This window comes from Haplochromis burtoni, unplaced genomic scaffold (genome assembly GCF_018398535.1).
Source record: "Haplochromis burtoni strain Fernald_Lab_line unplaced genomic scaffold, NCSU_Asbu1 Contig_12, whole genome shotgun sequence".
In the NCBI taxonomy this organism is placed as follows: domain Eukaryota; kingdom Metazoa; phylum Chordata; class Actinopteri; order Cichliformes; family Cichlidae; genus Haplochromis; species Haplochromis burtoni.
The window spans coordinates 4,187,707-4,206,003 of NW_024582373.1; the positions used below are offsets into that span (position 1 = coordinate 4,187,707).

Here is an 18,297-nt window from a genome sequence, read left to right on the forward strand (position 1 = left end):
GACTGGTAATGGTCGGGGCTTCATCCTTAATATTTTTTTGTCTTTACAGAATGACAGAAGAGGAAAGAAAGAAGGCCCAAGAGCAGCTGCAGTCTCTCACTCAGGCCTACAATGAACTCTCCCAGCAGTGTTCAGATCAGACTCCCTCTGCAGATGAGGTTGGATTATAGGCTTCGTGTTTATTAATGGAGCGTGCCCTATAATGTGTTGGAAAACAGTGCCCCCTGATGTTCGATTGCATGTCTAACCATTATCCTCTTTTCTCTAGTACAGTGTTTGCCAAATTCTGTCGCACTTTCTCTTAGACTGGCTCCTTAGGAACAGAAACTTAGTATGGCTGAAACCAGTCAAACCTGAGTATGCTGTAAACATGCTAATTGCACCAAGCTGTGGTCTGATATTTCACTTCTTTCAGTGTGCTTAAGCTCTCTTTAAGAGCTCAACAGGATAGCAGATATATAACTTTACAGTGTGCTGTGTGACTAATGACACTCTTTTTGCAAGATGCTGAATGCTTATATTCCAGATGCATGATAGCTTTAAATGTACTCTCCATCACCCTCCTGTTGCAACCCCGTTGCAGTCTTGCTCTTGCACAAACGCTGTCTTAACAAACCCGTGTCTGTGTGGTGGTGAGTATAGATTTTGTCTTGCCTCAGTTAGTAAAATTTGAACAAATTTTGAGGCTGAAGCCAAAGCTAGTGAGATTAATTGTCATGCTTTCATTTCCTGCAGGATTTCAAACCCCTTGATAGGATTGGGACTGGAATGACTGGCCTGATTGATCAGAGAGGTTTGGTAAATCATCAAGGGGCCCTCCTAACCTCTAACCTCTCTGAACCCCAATTTCATCTGGGGTGTGACGAAGCTATTGAAGAAAATCGCATCTACACATCAACGCTGAATCACTTGCCAGTGTTGAATGATTCAAGCAAATGCATACAGAGTTCACATGTCTCCTCTGTGTCCCTGTCTGACATAGCAGCAGCTAGAGAAGGGTCCATGTGTGAAGATGTGATCATAAAGATAATAGAGGCCAGCCAGGTCAGTGATGAAATGCAGATGTCCTACACAGGGGACACGATGACCCTGGAGAAGGCATTTCAGTGTGGTTTAATTCCTGCTTCTGTCTACGTAAACATCCTTCAGAGGAAAAAGTCTCACCAGGATATGATAAATCCTGGCACTGCAGAAAGTCTGTCTTTTTTAGAGCCTGAAGAGGAGGGTGAAGCTTGTGAGGCTAATAAACTGATATTCAAGGGCCTGAGCAGAGAGAGCTCAGAGACATCAGAGGGGAATATTAACAGTGTGACTTCGGGTGGTTTTAGTAATCAGGAGATTATGGTGAGGTTGTTAGGTGCTCAGGGGGATCTAGAAGGTCAGAATGAAACTGAGGTGTCAGATGGTAACTTCCAGAATGCTGGAGGTGGGCTGAAGGTGGATGCGGCCATTCAGTGTGACTTGATGAGCTCCAGCAGCACACTCATCGTCCTGGGAAATCAGCAACAGTTCATGGGACTTGCGTTGCCTCACTCTGGGGAAATCCAAACGGTGTCTGCCTCGCATGAATCTGATTGTCAAAGCACCTCCAGTGAGTTTACCTGCAGACTTTTTACTAATCGAGGGAAAATAGCAGCATTTTACATTCCAGAAAATTCAGAGGTGATAGATATCACTACCGCTATTCAAAATGGTTGGATCGACAGTCACACAGCAGAGGTTCTGAAATCCATAGAGATCCCAGATGTGCTGCCAGATGTTGATCACCTTAGTGAAAAGTTTTCATCTTGGCTCACTTATAAAAAGCTGGCAGTTGATGGGTGGCCTCATGATGGTTCAGAAGTTAATCTCCCCTCTCCCACGGAAGCAAAACAGTTATTCATCTCATACTTAATGATGAACAGTTACATTGATCCAAAGTCAGAACAGAGGGTTTTGATACTTGATGATCAGTTAAACAAAATGGCTCATGCTTTTCTTGAAGACACGCTATTTTATCCGAACGATGATGAAGGTTTGACTGATTTGACTTTGTTTGATGCCAAAAATCCTTTTGAAGACGCAGATTCTGAGATGTCGCTACACATAAATGATGAATCAGAGGAGTTAATAAAAAACACAGAGGACGTGTTTGATCGTTATGACTTTGTTTCCCAGACCGGCGGGAGAATCACCTTTGATGAAAACACACAACACACGTTTGAGCCTCATAATTTCGTTTCCTCTGGCAATGGAAGAATAACCTTTGATGAAAAATCGAATAAAAATGACAAAGCTTCAAAACACGATCATGCCAAGGACCTTTTAGTGAGTAGTGACATTGATTTTAACACCAGAGGTGTAGAGGTGGAAAACGCGTTTGAAAACGACACGTGGACAAAGTCAGATCAGTTTGAAGAAGGAATTTCTGGAAATACTTTGAAAAAGGAGGCCGAAGATTATGCCAGGGAAGGTCTTGATATTCCAGGTTCTCTAAATGTGTCAGTGCCTCACATATTTTGCTCTGGGGAAAGCAGAAATATTAGCTCACCTTCAGTGATGATTGGCTCTGAGTCCTCATTTAAATCTTGCCATCAGGTGCCACCACACTATAAGGCTAAGTGCTTTGATACAACAAGTGTTCATATTGAACAACCTCAGTTTTTAAGCTCTGAGGACTCAGTGGAGGGTGGAAATGAGCGGAAGAGTGCTATTGCGCTTCTGAAAACCCAAATGGAGGAAGAGGGCATTTTGGACGTCACCTCTGGGAAATGTTATAACCTGCAGGAAGCTCTTAATAAAGGATTAGTGGATGATAAGATGGTACTAGAGCTGCATGACTCACAGTCAGATGAAAAAAATCCCATCCTGATGGTTGAGACAGACAGATTTTCTGGATTAAAACAGGCATTGTCAAGCAGATGTCACACAGAGCAGAGCTTTTTGAGGTCTCATTGCAGCAGGAGCATTGGTGAGGCACTCCCGCTTGAATTAGTCAAGGATTCAGATTCGCAAGGCAACTTTTACCCAGAGGAAAATCATGTTTACTCTCTTTCTGAAGATCAAGATCTGGGTTTAATTCATGCAGCTGAAAACACACAGCAGGTGATTTCAAGAAATGCTGCTGTCACGGTGCTTGATTTAGCCAAAGAAGAGGCTAATAACAAAGAAGGAGAGAGTGAAAATAGAAATCGAGAGTTGGCGTGTAAGGCAGTGGGGAGTGTAGAAACAATGACTAATAAAGTACATCTTTCCCTTCCATCAGAAAGTGGTAACATGCCTCAGATGATCTCACCCTCTTATTGGAATCAGGTTACAGCAGAGCGTATCAATCATATAGGAAAATTGCCTTTAGGGGCTGAGGACAGTGAGTCACACACCTTAATGGATAGCGAGCTGACAGGAAGAATCTCTGGCATCAATACTGATTCCAAAAGCCAGACTCAGTCTGCCACTTTTGCTTATCACTCCGGTAAATCTGACAGCATACCCAGTGATGATGATGTTTTCGGTGATGGATATGATACCAGTGTAAGAAAACAGACATTCATTCAGAGTGAAACCGGCACGTCAGTTTCATTTTCCAGTGCTTTGTCTTTGGAAGCTAGAGTGGAAGATGAAAGTGGGGTTCGGTCAACTTTGGGCAGTGAGCCAGCTCCGAGTGTGGATTACACATCGCTTGGGGATTTGGTTGAGGGTGCAGTCATCTCGGTTTCCAGGGGTAATTGTAACTCTGTGAAAAACGGGGCAGAAGATGTCAGAATTGCATTACGTCAGCAAGCAGAAAGTGATTATAATGATGAATCTGAGCCCAGCAGCTGTCAGAGAGATCAGAGCCTGATTGCAGCTGTTTGTGAAAGACCTCCAGAACAGCAGAGCTCCTCTTCTGAAATACCTGCTGTTTACAGCAGCATAACAGCAACAAATACCATCAATCACAGCAACTATGATACTGAAGATACAGTCCTGACTCCTAAAGATTTCTTAGGGTTTACAGATGGTGGAGCAGGTGATTCTGAGAGGCCTTCCCTAGAGAAGCAAAATGATGACATTCTCACTATTGATGGTGAACAGATCTCCATAGCTCTCTGTCAGCGAGATCAGAGCCTGATTGCAGCTGCTTGTGAAAGACCTCCACAACAGCAGAGCTCCTCGTCTGAGTTACCTGCTATTTACAGCAGCATAACAGCAACAAATACCATCTTGCGCAGCAACAATGATATTGAAGATTCAGCCCTGACTCCTAAAGATTCGTTAGGGTCGGCCCATGGTGGTGCAAGTGATGCTGAGAGGCTTTTCCAAGAGAGGGAAAACAATGACCTTCCCTCTATTGATGCTGTATCTGTCTGTCAGGGAGATCAGAGCCTGAGTTCACCTGTTTGTGAAGGACCACAACAGCAGAGCTCCTATTCTGAGATATCTTCTGTTAATAGAGACATAACAACAAGTACTATCAACCAAAGCTACTATGATATTGAAGATTCAGCCCTGACTCCTAAAGATTTGTTAGGGTTTACTTGTGGCCTTACAAGTGATGCTGAGAGGCTTTCCCAAAACAGGCAAAACAATGACATTCCCACTGTTAATGCTGAACAGATCCCTGTATCTCTCTGTCAGAGAGATCGGAGCCTGAGTGCAGGTGTTTGTGAAGGGCCCCGGCAGCAGAGTTCCTCTTCTGAGTTATGTGCTGTTTACAGCAGCATAACAGCAACAAATACCATCAATCACAGCAACAATGACATTGAAGATTCAGCCCTGACTCCTAAAGATTTGTTAGGGCCGGCCCATGAAGGTGCCGGTGATCCTGAGGGGCTTCCCCAAGAGAGGGAAAACAATGATATTCTCACTGTTAATGCTGAGAAAATCCCTGTATCTCTCTGTCAGAGAGAACGGAGCCTGAGTGCAGCTGTTTGTGAAAAACCTCCACAACAGCAGAGCTCCTATTCTGAGATATCTTCTGTTAATAGAGACATAACAACAAGTACTATCAACCAAAGCTACTATGATATTGAAGATTCAGCCCTGACTCCTAAAGATTTGTTTGGGTCAGCCCATGGAGGGGGAGGTGATGCTGAGAGGCTTTCCCCAGAGAAGCAAAATGATGACATTTTTAATATTGATGCTGAACAGATTTCTGTACCTCTCTGCCAAAGGGGTGCACCTGTTTGTGAAAGACCTCCACAAGAGCAGAGCTCCTCTTCTGAGATACCTGCTGTTACAAATACTGTTTATCACAGCAGCAATGATGTTGAAGATTTAGCGGTGACTCCTAAAGACTTGTTAGAGCCAGTGCTTGGTGTTACAGGTGATGCTGAGAGGCTTTTCCCAGAGAGGCAAAACAACAGCATTTTCGCTATTGATACTGAACAGATCTCTGCATTAAGAACGGACACAGACGATCCTGATAGTGATAGAAATGTCTCCTGTTTAAATCCATCGTTTCCCTTATCAGACAACTTTGGACAGCCTGGAAGTAGAATAGGAGAAGAGATGACATCTGATCCTATAGAAGAGGATCAAAGTTTAGAAGTGTGTGTTTCTGTGGATACTCACACAGTTACGGATTTCCTGTCTGAGAGCAGTATAATACCTGTTGTTTCCTCTTCAGGCCCATTAGTGTTTTCTAATCCTGGAAAGACATATGCAGATGACCAGGGGGAAGATATTACACACAGTGATAAGAGCAGTGGTTTGGAAAGGGCACAAGCTCAAGATTCTCAAGATGCCCTTTCTATAGATAAGAATAATGCACAATCTTTACATAAAAACAGTTTCCACGAGAGTAGCACATCTCAAGGACTCGCAGACAGCAGTCACCCAGATCACCTCATGAATTTACTGAAGCAAAATTCTCTCAGTTTAGACAGCGAGGACACGAGGAAAGCAAAACTGATATGCCAGGATGAAAGAGGAAGTCAAGAGACAGAGCAGTCTGATGCTCCAAATATCCAGCTGCAGCTGCTGCAGGTTTTTAAGACTGTTTCCACAAGCCAAGACCTTTCAGTGCTTAAGGAAGTGATGGATACCCTCAGCAGCGCTCTGGGGTGTGAATCACAGCAGGAACAGTGGCACACACTGGAGAGCATCAAAGAGGAAAGTTCAGAGGGAGAGGATGAGGAGTCGGGAGAGGATGACGGTGCTCCAAAGACTCACCAACCATCTGTTGAGGCCTCTGCCAGCTCATATGGCTGCAAAGTTGAGGAGGTCAAATATAAGGTGCGGTTTATTTTGGCTGAATGCTAAGCTCATCATTTCTTAGTTTTGGACATTAGTAACATCTGTTCCTTTTGTGAATTCATTTTTTTTTCTTTACCCACAGCTGTTCTCCATCCACGATTATTTGGAGTGTGTTGGGAGACTGCAGGATCACTCTGATGTTTTAGAAGATGCCAGAAAAGACCTCTCAACCCCAATACCCACAGACAACAACATGGAAGAACTGCAGAACCAAATAGAGGAATGTCAGGTTAGAAATGACCAGCTGAAGCCCATTTGTTTTTGAATAAATGATCGATTTTTAACATATTTCAAATGTCAATATGTGTTTCAGTTCCTGATCAAATTCTTTTTTTTTCTATCTAGTCTCTGCAGTCTCAGCTTTCTAGTCTGGCTGATGTTCTGACAGTCGATACGGAGAAAGCCAAGCAACTCATAAACTCTGCTGATGAAGACGTTCCCCAGCAAATCCACCACGACTTGGCCTCGATATATCTGGAGTTAGAGCCAGATTTTACTGCTGTGTCTCAGATGTGTGCAGAAAGAAGCAGCTCTCTGATTCAAGCGATGGAAACAGGGAAGGTCAGTCTTAACACAGTAATTAAAATACAATAATATAACAGTAGCATCAGCCACTAACCCCTTTATATATGATTTTAGGTACACTTGGAATCAACATATCAGCAGCATCTCAGTGATCTCAATACGCTGGCGGGGCTCATTCAAAATAACTCTGAGATGTTGGGTGTGGATTTGAACACATGTGATGTGGACACTCTGAAACATCTGAGCCAGCAGAATAAGGTACCTTAAATTGCAGTTTAAAGCATTGCACAGCTTGAGTAAACAAGAGGAGAAAAACCCTCAACATCCTTCCATGTTTTATTTTCCCAGGACATGGAGGACCATCTGCAAAAAGAAGCCAGGCTCAAGTTAGAGGATGTCACGTTTGATATCCAGTGCTTTATTTCAGAGCACACTCAGTTCCTGAGTCCGGCTAAGAGTAGCTACCTCCTCAAGTTCCTCAGCACCACTCAGCGAGCATTCAGAGACCAGATAGAAAGGCTTGTAACACAGAAGAGTGCCTTAGATGTCCTGCTTGATGCCAGAGAGAGAGAAAACCTGGCAGAGGTCTGCCTGTGTATATGTTATAAATATATCATTTCACTGAGATTTTTCCTGGAAAGAAAAAGTGTAGCTCTGTTTTTGTTGCAGTTTAGATTGACATTTTCAGTTGTTTTACTTGAATTTAAGCTGTAAATCTGAGTGGGTTTTTATTTTTATTCTAGACATTCTGCATGTTTCAGTGTATTCTGGTCTGAGTTTGTTGTTTCTTTTCCAGAGTGTGAGGTTGTAAGTGCTCAGAGAAATAACAGCATTGCATGCTTGAGTGCTCGATCCCTGCTGCAGACTAACTTCTGTGCTTGTTTTCATTCTACAGGCTTTGAGACTCCGGCGAACATTTAACTGGACAAAATGTGCTATCTCTGTTGGAAAATGTCCTGAAAAACAAACAGACTAACACACAATATGATGTCCTCCTGTGCTTTTTAGCACCATGGCAACAAATTGGCAAACAGCATGTTTACAGCAAACTCGATATTTACAGTGGTTTGATTTAGGAGAGTTTATTCTGAAGCAAACTTCGCACGTTACCTCTGTGTGCTCGAATTCTTGCTCCCTTCCTTTCCTTCCTTTCATTTTCATTATGTGAAAACTATTTTACACCTTTGATGTTTGTGTCTACATGAATGTTTTAGTGAGAATAGATTTGCGCAACACGAAATTTAAAGATATAAAGTTTTTTTTTCTAATTTTTCTAATTTCTCTTTTTTTTTCTAATGTCAGTCTTTATTGGAGAAACAGAAGGAGTTTACAGACAAGTTGGCGGACGTGTGTGATAATCTCACGCTGACTGAGAACCGCCTGATTGGCCATAAGCAACAGGCTGAAAATGCTGAGAGCATTACAGACCTGCAGCAGTACCAGCAGGAGCATCAGGTTTGTCATAACTTCACTTGGTTTGCCCTACAAAAAAATATATTATGCTTCATTCATCAGTTAAAAAAACGTTCTGTTTCTTCACAAGGCTCTCCAAAAAGACGTGTTGACAAACGCCAGTGCCTTAAATGATGTGATCAGCAGTACTAATACATTTCTCGTGGAAAACCGAAGCAAGATGACACCAGATCAAATTGCCGCTATTGAAAGCAAGCTGGAAGAGGCTAAAAGCAAAGCCAAGGTCATCAACCAGCGAGCCGAGGACTCCAGAAAAGATTTGGAGAAAGCTGTCACGACAGCCATACAGCAGGAGAGCGAAAAGGTTTGGCTTCCTTCCATGTGTGCTTTCTGTAAAAACTCTGTTTCCTGAGAATTTGAATTGTAATGTTAGAGTGAAATCAGCATTGTTAATGTGTGGTCTGTCGGCACAGGCAGCAGCTGTCGAACAGCTTGAGGAGAGTAAGAGCAAAATTGAAGGTCTTCTGGACTGGATTTCCAATGTAGGAAATAAAAACAAGAGCAGCCTGGATCAAACAGACCATGTAAGTCAGGAAAATGGAAACCTGCCAGAGGAACCTTCAGCTAAGGGACTGATAACAGACGATGATAATGCCAACGGAAACGCTTTGCAGGCCACTGAAAAGGATTTTGGCAGAGAGACCAGTGGCGAGGACAATGAATCCCCGAATCTTGATAAGCAGTACCAAGGGCTCAAGGTATAGTTAGTTTGTTGGAGTTTATTTATTTATTTTCAATAGTGATTCATACCATTTTTCCTAACAGCTCACAATATTAAGATTACTAGACTGAAAACATGAAGCTGTCTTAATAACTGAAATATAACGTGTATTAAAGAGATGGTGGAGACAAGAAATGCCTCTGAGTGTTTTCAAAACATTAAAAAATAGATAAGACTACACTTAAGGTCTCAAATATGTCTAAAATATCTTATGGCATACTAATAACATGTTTTGCTATAATTGTGACCACAGGCCCATCACCAGGAGATTCTGTCCCAGCAGCAGGATCTGATCATGGCCACCCAGTCAGCTCAGGCTATGCTTGACAAGCAAGCCAACGTGCTGTCTCCACAGGAGAAGGAGGCTTTGCAGAAGAACATCCAAGAGCTAAAGGAGCGCTATGAGACGTCCCTGACTCAGGCTGAGCAGCAGATGAAGCAGGTGCAGTGTGTCCAGGAGGAGCTGAAGAAGTTCCAGGACGACTGTGAGGAGTTTGAAAACTGGTTAAACCAGACTGAAGAAGAGATTTTGGAACTGGGAGCACCTGCAAGCTCCCTTAATATCCTCAGTGATAACCTTCAGCGACAGAAAAGCTTCTCGGAGGATGTGATTTCCCACAAAGGGGACCTTCGCTTCATCACTATTTCGGGACAGAAAGTGCTGGACGTGGCTAAGGCATTTGGATCAGCTGACCCGGCAGCTAAGAATCCGCTGCTGCATGTGGATACTTCAGGGACCTGTTCTGCTGTCAAGGATAAACTAGATTCAGCAGCCAGTCGATATAAAACACTACACTCACAGGTATTTAGTATGCAGCTGATCAGAATGGGCGTAATGGGTTATTTTTCCCACTGTGTGGCAGCATCTGTCCTAATAAAAAATAAACACCAAAAAAAGTTTTAAATGGCAAATTAATTTTTATTTAAATGTATATAAGGTTAAGGTTAAAGTTGATGTAGTTTAACATGAAGCTGATTTGCTGCACAGAAAGTTTAGAGCTGTCCTAGTTGGAATTACAGTGGAATAAATAACAGAAAACATTGATTGAAATTAGATTTGAAAATATTATTTTAAAATATAAGTAAAACTGCAGCACCTCTTTTAGTTAACTTTACTGTGAAAATGGCTTTTTGAGATCGAGATCTTATGGTCAGTTATTTTTGCTATTATTCTTTTATTTAAACAACCAAAGTGAATCTATTTTTCTTTTGTCACAGTGCAATCTGCTTGGCAACAACCTCAAAGACGTGGTTGACAAGTACAAAAAGTATGACGACTCAAACACCGGTCTTTTGAAGTGGCTCAACAGCTCAGAGGAGGAGGCGAGAAAGCAGCAATCAGAGGCCATAGCAGCTGACCCTCAAACGCTACAGAAACAGCTGGAGGACACCAAGGCAAGAACCGCAGCAAAAAGCTGAACTAATTAGGCCTAAGAGTTTAAAGTCAAGTCAAGAATGTTGTGTTGAAAAGCCGGGATTTGTTTCAACCCTGTGGTATTTTTTTCGTTAATCTCATTGTTATCCCTTGTTATCGAGGCCAAAGAGAATTCATGTGAAAAGATACTTTTAGACATTTTTTAATGTTATTTTTTGTGTTATTTATCCTCATTATAGCTTTCATCAACTCGGCGTCAACTCTAAAGGTTAGGCGCAATCCAAGCACAGACAGAAGGAACAGCCTTGTTTAGATGTGACAGTTATAGGGGTTATAAGGGCAATAGACCTTGCCTTGCCATATACAGTGTTTCCACTGACTTAAGTGCAACAAAGTTATTTTTAGCTTTGCGTTTAAACTCAAACCCACATGTGAATAGTTTAACTTTGGTCATTTGTAGTGCGCATACTCCTACGAGAAGATAACGAACTGGGCTGACAGAGCTGTCTCTGTCAAGGCTTTGGCTGCAGCTAGTTTCAACATTTCTCTGTAGCGAGGTAGTGACTTACAGGATAAATATGCACAGATAAGAGCTGCCTGCGAGCCAACCAAGAAACACAGTACTTTGGGCTTGGACTTGAAATCACTGCAGAAATTCTAAGCACTTCTCTAAGAGTAATTGTGAAGTCACATAGGTGGATTCAACTAACCAATATTAAACCCAGGCACGATCGCTCTGAGGTTATTATCATCAAGTACGCTATATAAAAAGAGTAGATTTTGTAGAAACAGAGCATGTATTTATGAGGATTGTTTTTTTTTTTTTACCTTTCTTGTCACTATTTATTAATCTCCAGGTTTTACAAGGTCAGATGATGGGGCACCAGACTGCTATTGATTCTTTACGTAAAACAGCTGAGTCTTTAATAACATCTGAAGGTGACCTGCTGAGCAATCCAGATGAGATCCAGGAGACAGTAGGTGAGAAAAATAAAAGTCAGCTGCACAGCATGATCTGTGTACCTAATGGCTCAATTTCCCAGACAGACATTAAGCCTAGTGTCCTAGACTATAAACTTTTTTAATGAAAGTCTGCACTACTTGTTCTTTTAGTCTGGGCCTAATCCATGGTCTGGAAAAGCTACTCAGGGCTGAAGGGACACCAAAATTCCTGCTGTTCAGATTTAGACCTTTTAAATAAGTAACTTGAAAGGCAGCAGACAGTTAAATAATTTGGAAGTAGTTTTGGAAAATTTTACATATTTTAAACTGCCCTGTGAAATACTAATCGAGCACTGTGTTAATGTAAAAAAGAAAGCCATGATTTATCAAGCTAGGTTGGTGTCAACATACCACAAAGAGTTCACCATTACTTTACTACAACAGAAAAATGTTATCAGTGTGATTCATGGCTTTTGAATCATTTGTGTTCATTTTCCCCCAGTTATTGGTTTCTTGGCATGTACTTAAAATGCTGTTACCTCAACCAAAAAGCTAATGGATGTCCTTTGCCAACATTATAGCCTAAACAAACTCATAAAAGCCAAATATGTTTCTACCTTAGTTTGAAATGTTTACCTTATGGTGTGTTGTCAAAGGAGCTTGCAAAGAAAAGCGTCTGGACTTCTTTAAGTGGTGTGTTCCAGACAGCGAGACATGATCCTGTTTTAAGCAGAACCTGATTTGTTTTCGTGCGTTTTAGATGACATAGTGGAGCGTTACGACAACCTTTCCAAGTCTGTAAGCGATCGAAATGAGAAGCTGCAGATCACCCTGACTCGCTCTATGAGTGTTCAGGATGGCTTGGATGAGATGATGGGATGGATGGAGGGAGTTGAGGCCAGTGTGGAAGAAAAAGGGCAAATAACCTTGGACTCTGCATCTCTTGGAGGCATCCTGAGCAAAGAAGCAGTATGTGGTTTTTTTGGTCAACATTTCAGCGCTCTAATAATGCTAAAATTTCGTACCAGCTTCATATTTATTTTAATAATCTAATAAAACTTTACTGTTTTCAATCTTTTTTTTTGTGTTTAAGGCTTTAGAGCAGGACATAGCAAGTCGCCAGAGCAGCATCTCAGCCATGAAAGCCAAGGTGAAGAAGTTTGTGGAGACGGCTGATCCCTCTGCTGCCGCGCTTCTGCAGTCTAAGATGGACTCTCTCTCCCAGCGCTTCTCTGATGCGTGTGATCAGCACAGGCAAAAAATTGCTACTCTGGAGAAGCTGAAAGAAAAGGTAGAGCAGTTTGAGAATGTAGCCGAAAAAGTCCAGCAGTTTGTTTTGAAGCGCTCACAGGACCTGCACGAAACAGACGGCCCGGGGAAAACTTTCAATGAACTGTCTCAGCTAATGCAGGTGCGTTTAAAAATTTTGACTATTTTCTCACTAATCTAATTTCATCATGCACAGATTAGCTGACAGATGATATTTTTCTGCAGAACACCAAAGCTGAGATGGCTGAATATGCTGGTGATTTGGAGAAGCTGCAGACTTTGTCCAAGGAACTGTCTGAAATAAGCCCTGATGGAAACAAAGCCCAAATTCAGAGCAAGCTGGACAATCTCTCAAATGTTTTCAGCACCTTTAAAGACACCATCAAAGAAAAGTAAGTCTGGAAGAACAGGGTTTTGCTATTTTTAACTCTTAATTTTGAGTTCTTTTTATTAACTTTAACATTTGTGCATTGTTTGTAATATTCAAATGGATGCAAACTCTGACTGATTCCTCACGCCTGCTTGCAGGGAAGAGGAACTGTCATCTTGTCAGGACCAGCTGGGAGAGTTCAGATCTGCAGCTAGCGCTCTCACTAAGTGGCTGGAGGAGGCTAATGACAAAGTACCTGCAGATCAGCCAAGCAGCAGTGAGAAAACTCTGGAGAGCGACCTGCAGATAGTCACCGTGAGTCATGAGATAAATACAAAGTATATTTTAGAGAGAGTGTTATTTTTATATGTGTTTTATCTTACTGCAGTTAAGGTGCTGGAACAGAAGTCACTGCTGTTTACACACTGACACAGCAGTTTGGAATTCATGGGTTTTGCAATAGGTAGTCACTACGTTTTAGTAGATTATAGTCCGAGTCTCCTTAAAGTCCAAACTACCCAAATGTGCTTACTCTGCCTGCTAATGACAGCTAAATAGTTGGTATCTATACAGGACATATCTAAGAGTGAAACAGTGCGCTGTCCAGCAGAGAGACTGTTTTCTTCACAGAAAAGATAAAAAGATCTGTCTGTCTGTCTATCTACCCATCTATCTATCTATCTATCTTCTAAATGACATATAATGAATGTTTTATCAGGGATTACTAAATGAATGGACATCCAAAGGCCCCGTTGTCCAAGACCTGAACACTAAAGGATCGACGCTGTGCAACTTGATTACTTTCCTCACATCACCTGCCAAGACAAAGACTCCCAACAAGTCGGGTAAACATCAGCACACATAGACTCGTGTATATGAGTCATAAAACTGAATCAGATGGGTAGTGTTTGGGTTGTCTTCTGAGTGTTGTTTAATTACTAACTGTTAAAGATCATTGAAGGATCTGGTGCCATGAGTTCTGGTCCATCTGCTTGTTCCTAACATAAGCTTTGTTTCATGTCTTTGCATCAGCTCTTACTAATGGTGATGGTCCAGCAAGCCATACCTACCTAACCAACAAAGGTAATGAAGTGTGTATGTGGGTGCTGCTTTGTCATCAGAGTGTATGTGGTCCATGCTGCGTAAATAACCTCTAAGTATCTTCAGATTACAACTATTAGTTAAAGAAAAAAGACAATAAGAAATGTCCTCATATTCTGAATACACTGTCCTATACCATATAGCATGTTGCTAATGTATTACTATTATTAATATCTCATGCTGACTATAAATGTCTGGAAAAAATACAATTATAACAGTGAGATTATTTTTCATATCCTCAGAGCTGATGGTTATTCAGCAGAACATGTCTTCCATCAATGTGGGGTACACGGACCTCGGAGAAACGCTGAAGAATCGCTCAGCACAGCTGAGTAGTTTGTTGCAGAAGGTGAAAGAGGCCCAGAAGGAGACAGATGACATGATGCTGTGGCTGAAGGACATGAAAAAGACCGCACAGTCCTGGAACAGTGCAGCCACAGAGAAAGACTCGGTGAAAACACAGCTTGAACAGCAGAAGGTACAAAAAGTGTTGCTGCTCTCCACGTGGAGTGTTAGATTTAATTATATAACAAAACTGCAGGTGGTTCTCACTGTGAATACGATAGCCATTGGACAATCTTAAAAGAAATCATTAGGTATTTATGATTTGTTTTGCTCTTTCAGGCATTTGAAGACAACATGAAGCAAAAACAAGAGGGGCTTCACAAGCTCAGAGAGAAGCTTCTCGACTTGATTAAGACTCATCCAAACTCACCCGAGGCAGCAAAATGGAAGCAGATGCTGGCAGAAATAGGTGTGGTCCGTGGTGTTGGCTTCAAATGGCCTCGTGTTGTTTATGTCTATGTGTCTATGTTGACTTCTAATGTTGCATTTAATAAATTCATTTATCAAAATGTGAGCCTACCTCAGTCCCTTCCCCCGGTACACTGGTTAAATTAACACATGTGTTGTGCCAGGTTGTGAATAGGTGGGAGGCTTGCTAGGAGAACAGTGGGACAGAGGACATAAAGGTGCTGTTGTGCTGACTAATGGACATTGGTGTGATTGTTCTGTCCTCCTGTTCAGATGCTGCCTGGGCAGACATCAGTGGCTCTGTTGAGGAGAGGAAGCAGCACCTGGAGCAGTCCAACAAGAATCTGGACATCTTCCAAACAACAGAGCAGCAGCTTGGTCAGTGGCTTTCAGAGAAGGAGCTTATGATGAGTGTCCTTGGACCCCTCTCCATAGACCCGAACATGCTTAAAATGCAGAAGCAACAAGTCCAGGTTAGAATGGCGCCTTTGACTCATTTTCACTGAGCATTTCCTGAGGATTTCTTAAGGTGTGCTCATCGTCATCTAATATTCTTTCTCTATCCCCCAGATCCTCCAGAATGAGTTTAAGAGCCGCAAACCTCAATATGAACAACTCGAGGAAGCTGCCTCCGCCATCCTAAGCTCATCAGGTGATCAGGACCCTTCGAGTGGGAAGCTGGTGAATGAGCAGCTTGCTGCAGTCACTCAGAAGTGGGCAGGCCTCACAGGACAGCTGGACCAGCGAGACAGCCTTATTGATCAGGCAGTGGTGAAAACCGGAAAGTTTCAGGAGTTACTGAGGAGCCTCAGTAACACTGCCACTCAGCTGGAGAGTCAGCTCACAAACCATCAGGGCCTCAGCACGCAACCTGATGCTGTGAAGAAGCAGTTGGAGGATGCCCAGAACATCTCGGCTCAGCTGCGAGAGGAGAAGAAGAAGCTGAAGGAGGCTGAGGCCATCAATGAAGAGCTCACAGCGATGGTGACTGAGGACTACCTCAAAGCAGACCTCGCAAGGCAGCTGGAGAGTGTTTGCAAGCCTTTTAAGCAGTTGGAAGAGAAAGCAGGTTAGTGTCCTGAAAATTAAAAACTGTTTGGTTATATTGTATAAAACTCACTTTATCGCTGGTGTTGATCAACTTACTGAATATGTTTTCCATATTCCTCTGTTCCAGCAAAAAGAATTGAACAGTTAAACTCCACCTTTGCCAGTTCTCAGCAGTTTCATCAGACTTCCAGAGATTTACAGTCATGGCTGGGTGAGAAGCTCCAGGACCAATCGAAGCCCAAACCCATCTCTGCCAAAGTGGAGGTTCTGCAACAAACTGTGGAGGAGCACAGTAAACTCCAGAAGGCTCTCGGTGAACATGAGAAAGCTTTTAATACAATCATTGGAGAGGGAGAGATGCTTCTGCACAACATTGATGGTGCAGAGAAGTTAGCACTACAAGGTCAGCTTACTACCCTCTCATCCAACTGGGAAGAAGTGAAGAAGAGCTCCGCAGAGCAGGCTGACAAACTCCAAACTGCTCTGATGAGATCACTGAAGTATCAGGAGCATGCGGAGAAGCTTAACTCTTGGATTCAGGAGTGTGAGGCTAGCGAGGGCCGAGTCAAGCTCACCGTTGATCCTGCTGCTGTGGAGACTTCCATTTCTCAGTTGAAAGCTCTCCAGAAGGATGTTGATAAGCACAGAGGGTTGGTGGAGCAGCTCAACGCAGCTGCAGATAGCCTTCTTGAGGTGGCCAACACAGACACTGATGCTATAAAAGAAGAGAAGGCTAGCACTGGCAAAAGAGTAGACAATATAGTGGAAAGTCTGCAGAGCAAAAGGGAATCTTCAGAGAAGATCTCGCACACAGTAAAGGAATTTAATGATGCGTGCAAAGAGGCAAAGACTCAGCTTGAGGGAGCTAAGAAGCAAGTGGATGCCTATGAAACACAGGGAGTTCAGGCACACAGCAACAAGAGCCTAACCAACATGAAAGCCCAACACAAGAGTTTAGAGGCTGTGCAGAATCAAGTAGAGCACATGAAGGCCTTGGCCAAGGACCTTGTGGTGGATGTCCCTGATGCTGAAGGAGTGACAGACCTCTTACTACAGGCAGACAGCATAGAAAAGGACTACAGCAACCTTAATAAGAAACTGGAGGAGACATGTCAAGCATTGGAGGGTAAACTGCAGGGTATCGGACAGTTTCAAAACAACATCCGCGAGATGTTTGCACAGTTCACAGAGCTGGATGATGAGCTAGACAGCATGTCCCCAGTGGATCTCAATTTGGACACTCTTAAAGAACAGCAGGACAGCATTCAGAGTTTTGTGGCTAAGCTGCGAGAGCTCATGGCTAACACAGCCAATGCTGGAGACAGCTGTAAGAAGATGTTAGAGTCTGAACCCTCACCTGACCTTCTGGGCCTGAAGAGAGATCTGGATGCTCTGAGTAAGCAGTGTGGCAAACTGTTAGACAGAGCCAAAGGAAGAGAGGTCCAGGTGCAGAGTACTCTTACAAAGCTAGAGGAGCTGTATGGTAAACTCAATCAAATGGAAGATAAACTCTGCAGAGCTGTGGACAAGGAGGCGTCCCAGGAGCCGGTCAGCATGGAGACAGAAGTGATCAACCAGCAGCTGGAGGCTTTTAAGGTATGTTTGTCCTGATCTGAGGCTTTATTTTCAGTTTTTTTGCCTGATAATATGGCATTTTTTAACACATTAAACCACAGTATATCTGCACCTTTTTGGTTTGTGATTTCCGGGAATCAGTGTTGCTACAGTGGTAAAGCTGATGATCATTGTTCTAAGGAACTTTATACCTCATCATACATCTAGCTTATTTCAAAAGTCAGTAATTTCCTATGATCATAAAAAAAATTTTTGTGCCTTTCATTCACTTTTTACTTTTGGAAAAGCAGTAGACATTTGATATCTTATCATGTGTGCTGTGTTTTTGTCAGTTTCTACTCTAACGATTTTGTTTCGGATGTAAGCCCTCCAAAATAAAGTTAAAGCTTAATATTTTCAAACTAATTTCTAGCAACACTGAATATAATATAATAAATTCCACAATATCTATAACAATATATATAATATATCTGATATTCCTGCTAAAATTACATTTTAAGCATTAAAGTAAAAATTTTCATTTTACAATAGTGGATTAAGTGCTTTACAAAAAAATGAGTTAAGAATGATCTATTTTTTTGCTGGAGGGTTTTTCCTGTAAAGGGGAGTTTTTTGTTTCCACTGTGCTTGCTCACAGAGGATTGTCTCATTGTGGTTTTCTTAGTTATTCTTAGGTCTTTACCTTACAGTATAGAGCACTTTGAGGGAACTGTAGTTGTGATCTACATAGATTTAATTGGAATCCTGCTTTAATTTTAAGCCTAAATCTGGATTCCGTTAGTTTAAAAAAAACAACAACAACTTTTAAAACCTACATATACATGCTGTCTACCCACAGAACCTCGCACAGGAGAAAATTATACCAGCACACTGAGCACACAATCCTCTGGGGACTCCTGGTTCATTTAGGGCATCTGGTGTCAACAA

General features: G+C 42.3%; 1 protein-coding gene across 22 annotated transcripts in view; it reads left to right on the forward strand.

Annotated features, from left to right (window-relative positions):
- The window catches only part of dst (dystonin), a 102,076-nt gene that overhangs the window by 54,491 nt on the left and 29,288 nt on the right, over window positions 1-18,297 (forward strand). For 20 of the 22 annotated variants that reach the window (XM_042215614.1, XM_042215600.1, XM_042215620.1 and 17 more), the window contains 23 exons: window positions 50-158; window positions 736-6,195; window positions 6,299-6,445; window positions 6,562-6,777; window positions 6,856-6,999; window positions 7,090-7,326; window positions 8,044-8,196; window positions 8,285-8,518; window positions 8,628-8,912; window positions 9,189-9,737; window positions 10,154-10,330; window positions 11,168-11,291; window positions 12,013-12,221; window positions 12,346-12,663; window positions 12,747-12,913; window positions 13,050-13,206; window positions 13,610-13,736; window positions 13,924-13,974; window positions 14,235-14,470; window positions 14,617-14,746; window positions 15,019-15,218; window positions 15,316-15,814; window positions 15,923-17,391. In XM_042215614.1, the coding sequence (XP_042071548.1) occupies window positions 50-158; window positions 736-6,195; window positions 6,299-6,445; window positions 6,562-6,777; window positions 6,856-6,999; window positions 7,090-7,326; window positions 8,044-8,196; window positions 8,285-8,518; window positions 8,628-8,912; window positions 9,189-9,737; window positions 10,154-10,330; window positions 11,168-11,291; window positions 12,013-12,221; window positions 12,346-12,663; window positions 12,747-12,913; window positions 13,050-13,206; window positions 13,610-13,736; window positions 13,924-13,974; window positions 14,235-14,470; window positions 14,617-14,746; window positions 15,019-15,218; window positions 15,316-15,814; window positions 15,923-17,391 (11,398 nt within the window). The remainder of the gene's footprint in view (window positions 1-49; window positions 159-735; window positions 6,196-6,298; window positions 6,446-6,561; window positions 6,778-6,855; window positions 7,000-7,089; window positions 7,327-8,043; window positions 8,197-8,284; window positions 8,519-8,627; window positions 8,913-9,188; window positions 9,738-10,153; window positions 10,331-11,167; window positions 11,292-12,012; window positions 12,222-12,345; window positions 12,664-12,746; window positions 12,914-13,049; window positions 13,207-13,609; window positions 13,737-13,923; window positions 13,975-14,234; window positions 14,471-14,616; window positions 14,747-15,018; window positions 15,219-15,315; window positions 15,815-15,922; window positions 17,392-18,297) is intronic. The other 2 variants (XM_042215607.1, XM_042215671.1) reach the window with 2 other exon arrangements.